Source organism: Megalobrama amblycephala, linkage group LG7 (assembly GCF_018812025.1).
Source record: "Megalobrama amblycephala isolate DHTTF-2021 linkage group LG7, ASM1881202v1, whole genome shotgun sequence".
Classification (NCBI taxonomy): Eukaryota; Metazoa; Chordata; class Actinopteri; order Cypriniformes; family Xenocyprididae; genus Megalobrama; species Megalobrama amblycephala.
Genome location: NC_063050.1, coordinates 10,650,282 through 10,665,076, shown reverse-complemented (window position 1 = coordinate 10,665,076; position 14,795 = coordinate 10,650,282). Strand labels below are relative to the sequence as shown.

General features: G+C 38.2%; 1 protein-coding gene across 1 annotated transcript in view; it reads left to right on the top strand.

Moving 5' to 3' along the window:
* LOC125271231 (B-cell receptor CD22-like) overlaps window positions 1-14,510 on the top strand; it is a 210,943-nt gene extending 196,433 nt beyond the window's left edge. Inside the window, exons 7-9 of the mRNA XM_048195271.1 lie at window positions 14,015-14,092; window positions 14,165-14,242; window positions 14,389-14,510. Of these exons, the coding sequence (XP_048051228.1) occupies window positions 14,015-14,092; window positions 14,165-14,242; window positions 14,389-14,412 (180 nt within the window). The 3' untranslated portion in view covers window positions 14,413-14,510. The remainder of the gene's footprint in view (window positions 1-14,014; window positions 14,093-14,164; window positions 14,243-14,388) is intronic.
* The last annotated feature ends 285 nt before the right edge of the window (window positions 14,511-14,795 follow it).

The window sequence follows — 14,795 nt, the reverse complement described above, 5'->3', positions numbered from 1 at the left end:
TAACCACAGACCTTATTTCAGGTGAACCCATTAAAAACACTTTGGGGCGATGGAACTGGAAGTCCTAAAATGCTAACTTGCTTCAGGTTTTGCCTACAAAAACACATCATCTCTGAGGTACTCTATGGTTATAAAGAGTTGCTGTAATACTGCAGTAATTTAATATGGTGTGATTAGTAAAGCCCCGTTCACACTGCAGGTAAAAGTGGCCCAAATCTGATTTTTTTTGGGTCAAGTGACCAGGTCAGACTTCTTCAGAGGTAGTATGAACACTCAAATCTTGCCCAGATCTGATTTTTTCAAATCAGATTTAGACCACATACATATGTGGTCCTGAATCAGACCCAGATCTGATTTTTTTCAATGCGACTGCAGTGTGAACAACCGAGACGGATTTGATGTAACTTTTACGTCAATCTACGTCGACATTTGTCACAATTATGCGCCGGCGAGTTACCCCTAGACACAACAGACACAGACAGTAACATTAAAAACTTGACTAGTTATGGAGAACAGCGATGGAGCGAGTCAATGGAGGGAGAGTGAGGTGTTAGACCTAATTAGTATATGGGGAGATACTTCAATTCAAGCTAAACATTTTGAAATAAAAGCGAAAATGCTTATTTCCTCCATAACCTCCCGAACTTTAGTGCAACCGCGTGCTGCGTCTGATGTCATTGTTATTGTTCTTTTGCGCATGCGGGTTAGTTTGAAACCTCAAACAGTTCACACTAAAATCAGATATAGGCCACATTTTAAAAGGTAATGTGAACACTAAAACAAAAAATCGGATCTGAGCAAAAAATCAGATTTGAGCATTAAGACTTGCGGTGTGAACGGGGCTTAAGCAATTACCACCAAGGCCTCCCTTATAACATAAACAATGTTTGGTCAGGTGTACCACAGTAATGCTTTCTGCTTAGTAGCTACTGAATTTTTGTGCTGTTTTTTTTATTATTATTTTTTTTTATGTATAGATCTGGGACTCGTGAGCCATACATGGAGTGTGAAACAGAGTAAGTAAGCAGTAATCTGTCTGTTACTGTTCTATAAAAAAAAGTGTGTAAATAACATTTAATAAGATTTATTTGCTGACCATTGTAGAATTGAGGACTCTCTGCTGAACATGGAGAAAAAACACCGGATTGGGAGAAGATGGCAAGAATCTGATTCAGACTTTCAGTCTACCCTTAAAGATGTTGACTGTGAGCTCAGAGGTCAGCTGATCTGCAAGGCTAGAACTGAATCAAGGGAGAGAGCAGTCCTCCTCCATCTGAAAAGAAAATATCCAGGTAAAGTGCTGTGGATAAGTAGCCTGGATGCCAGCCGAACTCAGCCCCGCCCACAATATTTTGAGGTCGGGGAGTTCGGTCTGGACTCGATCCGTAGAGGAGTAATTATGCCCGAACAGAAACTGTTCGGACCAATCACATTGTCAGGGCGATGATTGACAGATTATCACCAGAAACGTAATCAGCCACGTCATCAAAGAGCGCTTGGGGAGTTTGATTGACAAGCGATCTAACCAATCAGAACGCCGCATCCGCCATTTTGTCCAACAAAGCAGTCAGGAGTTAGAAGATTAACCTCGGTGGAGTTAAACTTGAAAAATTGTGCATATTGACGTCTTTCCGCGTTTGAAACAACATTCATTCTCATGTACATTCATGTTTATTTGATGCTATAAATGGACTAGTAGGAAGAGATGATCGGTTCATGAGCCTCTTAAGCTGAGGCGCTACAGCAATCTGTCACCATCATGGTCACAACCCATTAAAGAGCCACAAAACGGTTTTTATTGTTTGAATTTTTTAATAACTACACAGTTTGAAAGCTGGGACTTTGTTTAATATCATAAGTAACCTGCTCTGTCTCGTCTGTCGATGTGTTGTCAGTTTCCTCTTTGCTCCGCGATGTATTTTCCACTCTGTGTGGCGTGACAGCGCCACGGCTTGTTGGACAAAGCAACAGTAACTAAGGGGGGCGGGTCTTTGCGAAAGGTCAATTAGTTTACAACAATGATGGCTGTTGAAGAACTGAGATGTGTAGATTCCGCCATCGTGTCCGTTATAGAAGATATCGACAGCGCATTAATTTTAAAAAAGGAACAGAGGACCGCGATCAAGGCATTTGTCGATGGGAAAGAAGTCTTTGCCGTCCTTCCTACGGGATTGGGCAAAAGTTTAATTTATCAGCTGGCCCCGATGGTCGCAAAGAAGAGTTCTGTTGACAACTATGCGTCGCTCAACATACGTCACTTACTCTGTAGCTCTGATTGGTTGTAGGTCTATCCAATTGAGGTCTTTCCTGGATCGGTTGAAATACGCCCCCATAATCAAAGCCCAATGGAGCAGTATCAGACTCATATTCGAACTAGAATTGAGTATGACCACGTCAGGCTAGTGGATAAGTAGATACATTAAAGGGGTGGTTCACTGGTTTTGATTGTGTTTATGGGGCACAATCAAAGGCTTTGTTTTTTTTGAAAACGCTGTATTTTTCATATATTTTACCTTTATTCTACACCTCTGTTTCCACTGTCATATGAATGGCTCGTTTGAGTTCCTGCTTCTATGAAGCCACTCCCTCCGAAATATGCAATGTGCTCAGATTGGTTAGCTGGCCCAGTGTATTGTGATTCACTGAAGCGTCCAGAAATGCCATGCCCCTTACCATTAGTTGTTACATGTGCTTCGGTGGAAATGTAAATAATGCCGTCTATATATATTATGAAGAGGGTCAAGCAGAACCTCTGCAATCGTGGCTTTTAAAGGACGTTTATGAATGGTATTTCATTTAGTATTTGTGTCAAAGTGTTTAGATACTGTCACTGCTGTTTGTTAGCTTTCAATATACAGTTTTATCCTGATTAAAGCTTTACTGTAGCTGAATACATGACTGAGTAGTCGCATTTTTGTAAAGGCGGCGTTTAATTTATAGCATGAACAACTGTTTGTCTATGAACATTGACGTTTGTTGGTGTTTGTTGGAGAAGTATGCACTAGAATTTACTGGCTAGCGAAAACGCTTTGGTCTTTGTTTTCGTCCTTGATGCAAAAATAGCAACATAACTATAAGTTTAAAAGACATGTACAAACAACAAAAGCCTTTATGTAAATCCAGCATTGAACTTGTGTAGATTTTGGAAGCTGTCTTCAGCACTGCATCCAGTGTAGAAAACATTAGATTATAATGGGTTCTATTTTCTTTTGACACGTCGAGTTGCGACGCTCGTGTAAGGTCTACAAAACTCTTTCGCTTCTATTATGCTGCGCCACATGGCCTCGCCCACTTTGTTGCTTGTTGGGGGGGGTTTATGATGTCACCAACCCGGGAAGAAGCTCATTGTAGTCCAAACCGGGTGTTTTAAGTCCAAACCGGTAGGCATTAAACTGCCATAACTTTAAAAGACAATATCTCCGTTTGCATTGAACTTTCAGCGCTGTAACTTTGCAGATACTGTTTATGCTCAAGCAGCAACATTACACACTAACTACTAAAAATGAAATCACAATGAACCACCCCTTTAAGACATTAAGATCCAACTTTGAAAAGGACCATAATACAAACTAAAAAATTAATTTATCTGCATGCATGTTTCCTAACTTTGCAACAGATGGGCAGGGCATTGCCATTAGACTGTCCAAGCAGGTAGCCAGCTCCAACAAGAGACTGAGACAGGCAATAAAAGAATACAACAGCATTCAGTGGCCACCGCAGATGAGCATCTTCCCTGCAACAATTGATTTTCAGGAAGCATGTGATCCCTCTTGGCATGTCTACTTCTGCTTTGATGACACTGTAAGTATAGTTACCTAACCCTAGTAACCACACGGCAGTCACTCTAGTAACAATCTGATAACCGCTTACTAGCCACAACTACCTGCGCATCATTTTAGAAACCACCTGGTAACATGACATAGCACTTTTTATTTTTCTTTGTCTTCTAGATTGAAGAAGATAATGTTTCGAGGAGTCTAAAAAGGCGAGGGATTGATGCCTTACATATGAAGACACAAGCAGCTGAGGAAAAGCACATGCTTTACCAGGAAATGAGAACTATAGCTGAACACCTCCATCAGAGCATGCCATTCTGTGCTCTGCCATCAAAGACACAGATCAGCCTGGAGCAAAAGCTGCTCTCATCCGACGTCTCCATCAGCTGGAAAGAAAACGACATCAAGCCACTGTGATGTTTCACCCACATGTACCAGACATTGTTCCTGCAGACAACCCCTACTTGTTTCAGGCCCTCCCCATGTCAAGCATACAGACACTGGTATACAATGATGATGGTGATAATGATGACAGTGAGGATGATAATGAGGATGACAATGATAACTAGGACTGTAAGCACTGGTATGACAGGACAGGGCCTGTATTTACAAAGATTCTCTGATTAGAAGTCCCAACTGTCCTAAAATCTGCAGACTGAATATTCAAACCTGTTTTTAGGCTGAGGTGCACAACAAGCACTTCATAAACTTTTTGAATCCAAAGAAATTATTCTGATCTCTGTTAACAGTCCAGTTTTGCCTGATATCATCATATTATATGAAAAAAGAATGATGTCTTAAAGTGTAAATACAAAGTGGTAAATATATATGTTGCTGCAGATCATAGAAACCTTTCATGGTGGAGGAATATGAGCAGATGTGTTGTTCTACTAGGTCTGATCTATTTTAAAACTTGGGTACTGTATTTAAGCACAGATATTGCCACTAGTCTGTGTGAGTACAAAATTGTTTTTACCATATTGTGATATTACTTATTTACTGTAATGTACAAATGTGTTCAGTGTTTGAGAGCTGTGTTGTTTTTGTGAGCTCACCAAACCAAATCCCCTTCGACTGAGTTGAAATGACAATAAAGAATTGAATCTTGAATCTTCTGAAACAACTATAAGTTTGCAAAAATAAAAGGGAACATGCAGGTGTATTGACATTGTCACAGCACTTATTCACAGCACACTTTAAGTCATTGAAAAGTAATTTACTTAATAATGACAATGATTTTACCCTCACAATCCGCCACACAGTGTGCCACATACTGTAGCCGTTATTGGCTTGAATTGCTCCAGAGCCAGGGGCCTCATTTATAAAGCGTACATATGTATAGATTTGATCTTGGAGTGTGTGTAGGCTCAAATCCACGCCAACGCTCATATTTATAAAAACGGTATTTGACGTGGAAAAGTGCTTAGAGCCACGTCGTTGACTGCTTTCGTATTATTTTCACATTCTTCGTTCAGTGATTGTATATTACAATTAGTTGTATCTTTAGTTCGTTGCTATGGTGGTTGCTATTGACGCTGCTATAGCTAAAACCACGAAGCTGCATGACGTACTTCCGCCCGAAAGTATTTTATTAACAGACACTTTTTTAAATGATAAATTCAACATTTGTCAACAACTTGATAACTCACAAATACGATATGTTCATGTTAAGGTTATCACTTTAAACAATTTCTCCTTCGATTCTGAGAAATATTTTTTTTGTAGCAGAAGGTTACGGAAGTGCATTCTGTTGTGGGCGGGGTTTGCGAGTTCTCATGTTTTAGCTAAAATATCTTAAATAAACCAACATATTTACATTTTCTTAACGTAGAAAATTTAGATACAGTGTAATTAATAGTTTGGCTTAACTAGATATTTGATATATCCACTAGATATATCTTTTTAAAACCCTAATTTACAACCCTACTTTGCAAACCAGAAAAACTACAACTGTAGTGCTGATTTGTATCAAGCTGTATTACGTAGCTATAGGGAATTGTAGTTTTTAAAACATTAGTGTTTTTCTTAGAATTGGAGGTTGTAAATAGTGAGTTGAGAGTACAGTGATGACTTTAGGGGGATTGTAAACACATCTATGTAATCAGATTTTAAATGTCTAATTTTTAAATGAGTTAAAATTAATTTTAACCATACTTGTTCTCAAGTATACAGTGACCCAAGTTGTTGACTATATTCACATGGTAACTGAGGACAAGAGCTCTCTATAACAGTTGGTCCCATGTCTGTAGCCCCTTTTATTGCTTAATTATAAGCCTTCAAACATGCACCAAGTTGATGTTTCAAAGGTCAGTATTTCAAAACAGGAGCCATGTAGAATCTTCATACTTATTTTTGTTACTCTCCAGGTCAAGACCTTTCTAACGATGTATTTGGTTTAGCTCTACAACAAAGTTTTAATTTTCTCATTTCACGTACACAAGCCATCTCGGGTGTAGTTTTAGAGAGCACTTTAAAGGCTCAATAGGCATAGCATATATAAAATTATGCTTTTTATTTGTTTGTCTGTTTCTGTGTAAACAGATTTACGACCCCGGAACATGACCCCCCCCCCATCCTTCCCCGTCCTTCCCCGTCCACCCTCCCCCTCCACACACACACACACACACTGCATTTCTGTTTAGGGCACACATGGTTTATATAGGCTATCTATTTATGTTAATGCTGCTATAATGGTTAAAAAACATACCATTAATGAATAAGACCATCGTCTACATAGTCTTTTCCTCTTGTAGGCTACTTGTAGACTATTATTAGGGCTATTGGAATTCAAAATCAAGAGTAGGCTACATTATACATGGGCCATTCCACCCAATGGATGACATTTGCTTGTTTTATCTCATCAAAATTAAGCATATTTTTTCAACATTGTATCGAATACTATCCATATTTAACTATTCAAAATGTGTATTGGTCAATCTCAAGCAACTATATATTAGTTTTTACAAGGTTTCAAAGCATGAGATGTATGCATGTTTTCTCAGTCCTGTTACCAAAACTCATGTTTAAAAGCATTTCAATTAATTCCTTTGAATTCAGCTAAAGAAAGTGATTTTTTTTTTTAAAGAAATGGTTGGTTATTTGTTCAAATAATTGACATTTGTGACTAAAAATCACTTTATATTAAGGCAAGGTGTATTTTGTAATAAAAAATGCCAACATTTGTTAATTTAAAAGCAGACAGAACCCTCATGTTTATCATTAAATAATGTAATTTCTGGCCCTCTTCGGTGACCGAAAAATGTTATATTTTTAAATGTTAAAAATTGTACAGTTATCAGAATAAGATGACACTTGGTGACTTTTGTCGCATTAGCAATATGAACACACACACACAAAAAATCAAGGACATGATTCGGACATGTTAAAGGGTCGTAAAAAAAAAAATTGTCACACTTACCTTCTTTTTGGTCCAAAATGACTGACATAGGAAATGAATGGGAAATTTCCTCCCCACACACACACATATATGAACTGGTGTGACTATAACACAGAGCAAGTTTATGCAAATGTCTGAAATAAAATCAAATTCAGTCACAAAGCAGTAAAAAAAAAAAATAAGAACAGCAAGAAAGAGGTTACTCTAAAAAAATCGAGTACAAAACAGAAACACTCAAACACACACTCACTTACACACATTCAAACACACCTTAAAAACATCAGCCAATCGTTTACGCGATCATCACGTAAACGACTGGCCCTCTGGCTTGTCAATCACTGCCATGACGTTCCTTGTGCGAGACGTGCGCAGCTGCGCACTCCAATAACTTTCCACACTCCACAGGCGGTAACAACTGCAGATTATGAGTTACCTGCGGTGAGTCCAACATAATGAATCCAACAACATGATACAGCAAATGCCGGTGGTAAACACTCGTGTTCCAATACGAGTGTTTATGATTTTTGGGAGGCGTTCCTTTGAAGGAGGGGGGTTGTTCTTAAGCATGCGCTCATTTCAAAAACTCAGTAACAGTCTTTGGTTTCTCAGTCGCCGAAGAGATCCTCTTTAGCACCTTTAATGAAACACTTAATTTATACAGGCAGTACAGCAGAATGATACATTTGACATGTTGATTGTTAGTGTGGCACTAAAGTAAACCTTACTTCTATGACACTGGTGTCCAAACCCGTAGCCGATGCCGCTCTGGGAATCAATTCTGACCCAACTCGGGTCATACCATCTTTAAAAAATGTTTTCAGGGTTTCTTTCTGTTCGTCATTAATGTGAGTTCTCTCTTGTTGAATAACAAAAAAGAAAGAAAAAGCTAGTCAGTAATAAATCAGTAATAAATAAGACAGCGTTACAGATCATACCATCACATTTGCCTAATGCTTTTAGCAACAGTAAGGGCTTACCTCTCTGGGCCATCTTCAACCTAAAACATAAACAGAGAGAAACTTGCACAAGATAGATTTGTGAATGGGCTCTCTAAACAGCCCAAAACAAAATTTGGATTGTTCAACAGACATAGAGCATGGAAATAAATAAAACAAACTTACCACACACTGGAAATTGATGCTGTAGAGGGAGACAAAAAAGTTAGGTAAAGAGATATTAATGTTATGCAGGCAGACAGATAGATAGACAGCTAAGCAGACAGACGGGCAGACCTGTGCCTTTGGGTTTTATTTTTCAAGTTCAATGTTGAGGACAGCAATAAATGTGACATACAGACACCACAGAATATTTACTTCTAATAGATTGCCAGTGTTCGTCTTTTACATAAATCAATTTAATTGTAAGGTTCCTCATGTGTCAAACCCACAGAACTTTATCTTACATTCTATTCAAGATCCCAGGGTTTCCAAACAGCCATAAAATACGTCTTGGGTTTGACTATTCCACTCAATATGACTATAATATACGTTAGCTTCAGTGAAACGTTAACTAGTGTTACACCTGAAAATAAACAGGGAAAATATCACAAAAGATGATGAGTGATATTTTTGATGCCGTTTAGTCGTATGATTTTCATGTTAAAGATACCACTCATATTCACATACAGGTTGGTCACGCAAAAAATTATCTAACTTAAACCTTTCTCACTCTTTTCAAAACATGAATAGTGGCGTACACTCTTACAAAAATCGTAAACAGTTACAAAACAGTATGAAACAGAATACAAAATATATAAACGCCTTTTAGGTTTTCCACATGGCGAAAACCATATTACCCAACCATGCGTTAGGCCTAACTACCATGTGCTCTGCGCATAAACACGCACGAACACACTTAGTAAGAAAATAGTAAAAGTTTTACTATTATATACTCGTTTTCTAAATGCATTATATTAACTTTATTGATCCGTTACCTGAGAATAAACAGGGAAAATGATAAGAAGAGATGAATGATGCTCTCTGTGATGGCGTTTACTCGTATGAGCCAAGTCTCACGATCTCACTTCATAACGTTCACTCGCATGGAGAAACTCTCACGATACTGTGTGAAAGAGCGTGACATAAGCAAAGCAATCGATCTCAGATTAACGAATCGATCTCAGACTAACGACTCTATTATAAACATTACATAATAAAACAATTAAACAATAATGTTGAACTATTAAACTAAATTACCCCATTAGACACGTAAAACATGCTAATTAGCAACGTTAATGCTCACATAAAGCAAGTAACGTAATATATAACACGATTATCTCATGTAAGGATAGGTTAATAAAGTATATAACAAACACAATTGCAACACGGTTATCTCATGTAAGTTACGCCACCTTAAAACACATTTTCTGTATTGATTTCGATTATTGACTAATTAATTACAGTTTAAATGCTCGGTTTTATCATGTCTTTCCTGAAAAATATCAACCGGCGCAACGATGCCGCGTCATCCAGTGAACTTCCGATCTGATTGGATCTGGAATCGTCTCTTGTATTTGTATTGGTGATTAACCATGTAGATGGATGATAACAGCCATCTGAGCCTACCAGTAGGCGCAGCAGGCCCCTTCTGGCCCATATCTATGAGCTGATAACCACTGATAACGCCCATTCAATCGAGTGATAACATTCGAAGCGGGTGGATGAATTCTGTGTTTCAGGGGTTTCTAGTGCTGATTGGGGTGTGAGTTACAGTCCTTCACACATCTGTGCACTAAAGGACTCATCAGTGATAATGAACTGCACTTATACATACCCTACTGGACATCAGATCGAGAAAGTGTACTGGAGCAAAAACCCTGAAAAGGGTGTAGAGCGTCCAGACCTGTCTGAGGACCCTGAATACAGTCAGAGGCTTCAGTATCTGGGAGATAAACAGCAGAACTGCACCATCAGACTGAGTCATGTGACACTGAAGGATTCACACGAGTACTATTTCAGATTCATCACTAATATAACAGAAGGAAAATGGCTTGGTGATCCAGGAGTGACTCTTGCTGTCACAGGTGACTTTCATGAGGTTTCTCTCTTCTCCTGTGCATTATGTTGAATAATAATCAGTGTATGACAGCAGCACTAGATATAATGTGTGTGTTGTGTTCAGATCTTCAGGTGGAGTCTCCTGAGAGAGTGACAGAGGGAGATTCAGTCCGTCTGACATGTAAAAGCAGCTGCACTCTGACTGACAGAGCAACATTCATCTGGTACAGAAACTCACAGCCATTAACTGAGAGAAGAGACAGAAACAATGAACTCCTGCTGCAGTCAGTCAGAAGAGAGGATGCAGGCAGATATAGCTGTGCTGTACACGGACACAATCACATCTCTCCTGCTGTTCAGCTCAATGTCACGTGTGAGTATGAAAAGTCTGACATAATACAAATGTTGTAAAGACCTTTACAAATGCAGTGATTCAGAAATATATAAAAATCCATATAAACTAAATAACTTTATATATGAGTGTAATTGTAACTGTAAAATATTGTAAAAATGTTACAAAAAAAAAAATTATAGGTTATCTCCCGTACTATAGAGGGAAAAAGATCTTACCGGATATTTAATGTAATTTTTACAGTAAAACAAATTGAATTAGAAATACAGGACTGAATGTAAATAACAAGTGATATAATTAAGAATATATCATTACTGCTTAGCTAAATATAAATTTCAGCATATAAAGTATTGTAATGTTACAATCTAAAACAAAATGCTTTATAAAGCAGAAGTTAAAATCACTAAACTAAAAATTAAAATAGATCAAATCAAAAGCAGGTTATTAGGTTATTTTGTTTACCCTACAATAGTCACTTTACAGTTACTGCCATCATAAAATACACTTAGTTGTAGATTTGAAATTCTACATATGGCATATTTATGTTCGCCAACAAGAACAAATATTCAATTTTAGCAAAATGTACATTTTAGTCAGAATTATTGCGCTCCTATTCAATTGAGCTCCGTCTCGTTCAGGGACGTTTGTGCTTGTATAAAGCATGTCCACTCCTGAGAGCAAAATGGAAATATTTTCTTGACTTTCTAACATTTACAGATGGAGAATATGTCTGTGAAATGTAAGTTATGCACTGAGGAAATTATTGGATGTCACTTAAAGATTATTAATAGAGGTTTGTTTCCACCAATCGCTGCACGAGTTAAGGTTACATATGATGACGAAAGCATGTTAGTGCTAGTCCTTCCAGAACCCTAGAGATTGCATTGCAGTGTCTGCAGCTGTCTATGCTGTTGCCTGGCAACCCTGGCCTGCAGTTCAAAAGAAAATATTTGAATGGAAGTCTATGGCTGCGTTCCACTCCAGTTTTAGACGCGCACTCGTGAACTTCCCTAAAGCCGGGCACACATTTAACGACTAGCTAAAACATTCTAAGACTGTGCTCAACACACAGTGATTGTTTCCTGCGACTGAAGCAGATTTATATACTCAAACATGGAATTTGAACACCGACTGTAATCGCAGACTGAACACGACTGGCTCTGACTGGACGCGTTTGAGCGCGATCAGTCATAAGTATCAATTTACATTCATAATCGGCCTTACAATCGTTAAGTGTGTGCGCGGCTTAAGCACTCCTCGGGGGAATCCCTGCCGCCATTTTGAAGTCTGTACCACTGAACAAGGGAAGTTTATATGGACATTTATATCTACTTCATATGTACACTTCAGGCAGCACTATAACCCACAATGCAACACCATTGTGACGTCACCATATCGCATTTAATATATATATTTATATTTAAAACACACATATATACCTATAGAATGCTGGATTAAACAATTTAAGTGGAAAAAATTAAATAATCAATCAATAAATCAACAGATTCCAAGAGATCAAGGGTTTAGGACATTCCAGTTCAGCCCATTGCATGAGTTCCGGCAGTAATGGTCACTCGTGCAACGTAAGCAATGACGTACATCTGAATCAGCGAGACTGAGGGAAGTTAGCGAGGGAATGTCAAAAACAAATGAACTGGAAGGCCTATGAGAGAATTTGGGGCGATTCTTGGCCAGACTGAAATCACCCAAAAAGAGGCGGTACTCCACAGAATGTGACGCTGATTGGACTAAAGCCTATATCCAGAACAAACAGTCTAGAGCAGTGACAGCTATCATTACTCAGTGGTTGAGTGTGATTGAAAAAATCCATCCCTTTCTCACTTTGGTGCTGTGTTGCCCTGTCGCCCTAATGAAGAAACATGGTGTGTCACCATGATGGTGTTCAGTGTTTGTGTGCAACTTGTGGAAAAGCTGTTTATGATGAACTTCATGATTCTTCATTTGGCTTCTTCTTTTACCACCTGCATTATTATGGTGTTTGTCAGTATATGTTAAAAGTACAAAATTGACTGTAGTAACAGTGAGCGTTGTTGGATTTACAGGTTTTTCAATGTACTTATTTGTAAAATAGTTTTATATTATAACATTTGCTGATTGTTCTGTAATATGCTTACATTTTTACTGTAGTTTTTACAGAATTATTCTGGCAAGGAATTTTTAATTTTTTTTCTTTGGAAATACAGCATGATTATTTTTTATGATCATGATTATGATTAGGTCCATTTTTTTTTAAAGAAGCTGCAGTGTTCAGTGTCTTTGTTAGCACACGCACCTATCACTGAACCTGGTTCAAATCAATGCGAGTAGGATAATAAATAAATAAATGAATAAATAGGCCTACTGAATGTCTGTAAATACTACCTAGTCTGTGATGTCAAATTTACTTTGATTGTTAGTGTTTTTGTATTTTTCTGTGTTAGATCCTCCAAAGAGCGTATTAGTGTCCATCAGTCCATGTTGTGAAATAGTGTCAGGAGATTCAGTGACTCTGATCTGCAGCAGTGATTCAAACCCTCCTGCAGAAATCAGCTGGTTTAAAGGAGGAACGTTTGTAGGATCTGGAAGAATCTACAGCATCTCAAAGATCAGCTCTGATGACAGTGGAGAATACAAGTGCAGATCCATCAATGAACATGGAGAGAAATACTCTGATGCTGTGACTTTAAATGTCATGTGTGAGTTTTATGAATCATATTCTGTATTTTAACCACATGCACCTGTTTACTTTCTTATTTGTCATTACATGTTGTCTGATCTAGTCCTGTTAAACTTTAGTGTTTTTCTCTATTTCAGAAGTCAGATATTTCTCGTCTGTAGCTTTTGCTGTCACTGCTGGTGTTGGTGTTGGTGTTTTACTCGGTGGAGCATCAGGTGCTTTCGTCATGTACATTTGTTAAGATGTTCCTATCAAAAATGTGCTTTGTATGTATTAAGTTTTAGTTTATTACACTTAAGTTAAGTCAGGGGTGTCCAATCCTGCTCCTGGAGGATCCCCAAAACACACTGAACAACTAATCAAGGTCTTATACTAGACATAATAGAAACTTTCAGGCAGGTGTGTTGAGTCAAGTTGGAGCTGAACTCTGTAAGATCGTGACCCTCCAGGACAGAGTTTGGACTCCACTGGTTTAAGTGTACACACTCACACACCTTTAAATGTGCTGTTTATTCATCTTTCTTCTGACAGTCTTTCTAGAAGGATGAAAAGAAGATCTGCTGTGGAGGAGGTGAGATGATCACAATTATTTACAGTGTTTTCCTGCAGGCAGAGATGTTTCCTACAGCCATTATGAGCCGTTCAGAGATATTAAGAGTAAAGACACGAGTCTCGAGTCCAAACACCTGATTATTCAGTTCTAGATCCAGTAAACTGATTTCCATCAAGATCCTCTCAACATTACAATCAGTTCAGTTAGACTATCAGATTTAAACATGAACTCTCAATGTTTGTGTCCTTCTGTCTCTCCTGTAGATCTCTGATCCCAATGAAGACACATATACAGCTCTTGATCTCAAGTCCACGACCTCTGACCTGTACGACACACTCACAGTAAGTGAGACATCACAGTCAGATGATCCATCACAGATGATCACATGACCGATCTCTCTCTATTTCACACAGACGGTTCATCCCAGAGCTCCTGAAGACTCCTGCAGGACTCTTGATCCTCAGAGCTTTTCTAAACATGAGAATCCATCAGTGAGTGTCTGAACCTGCAGCTCTTCTCAATATCATCAATCAAACTCTCTTCAGCTCTAGTGTGATTGATTTGTGGATCTTGTGAAAGGTTTATAATGTTGTTGATGAACTTCAGTCAGTCTTTCTTCATCTTATTGTTTGTTCAGATCAACAGGAAGATGCTGCAGTAAGAGGCGGAGCATGAAGGAACCAATCCTGAGCTCTGTGGGCGGAGCCACATGTGATTGACAGGATCATCAGTGATGAGTCACTAAAGAGTTTCATTTCTGTATAGTTGAAGAAACATGATGTAACAGAGGAATTAAATGAAAGTTAAAAGCTGGTGAATTGTCACTGTGTAAATAGATAATGTTATAAGTTTAAGTCAGCAGAGCAAAACACCTCAAATGATGTTCAGTTTTTTCTCATTTTACAACATTTTCCTGTTTTTAAATCATAATTGATCATTTTACCCTGAAACACTGAACAAAATCATAATTGTGCACATTCACAAAGGAAAATGTATCATTTTTTGCTCTCAAAGTGCTCAATATTATCAGCTTCAGTTATTGTC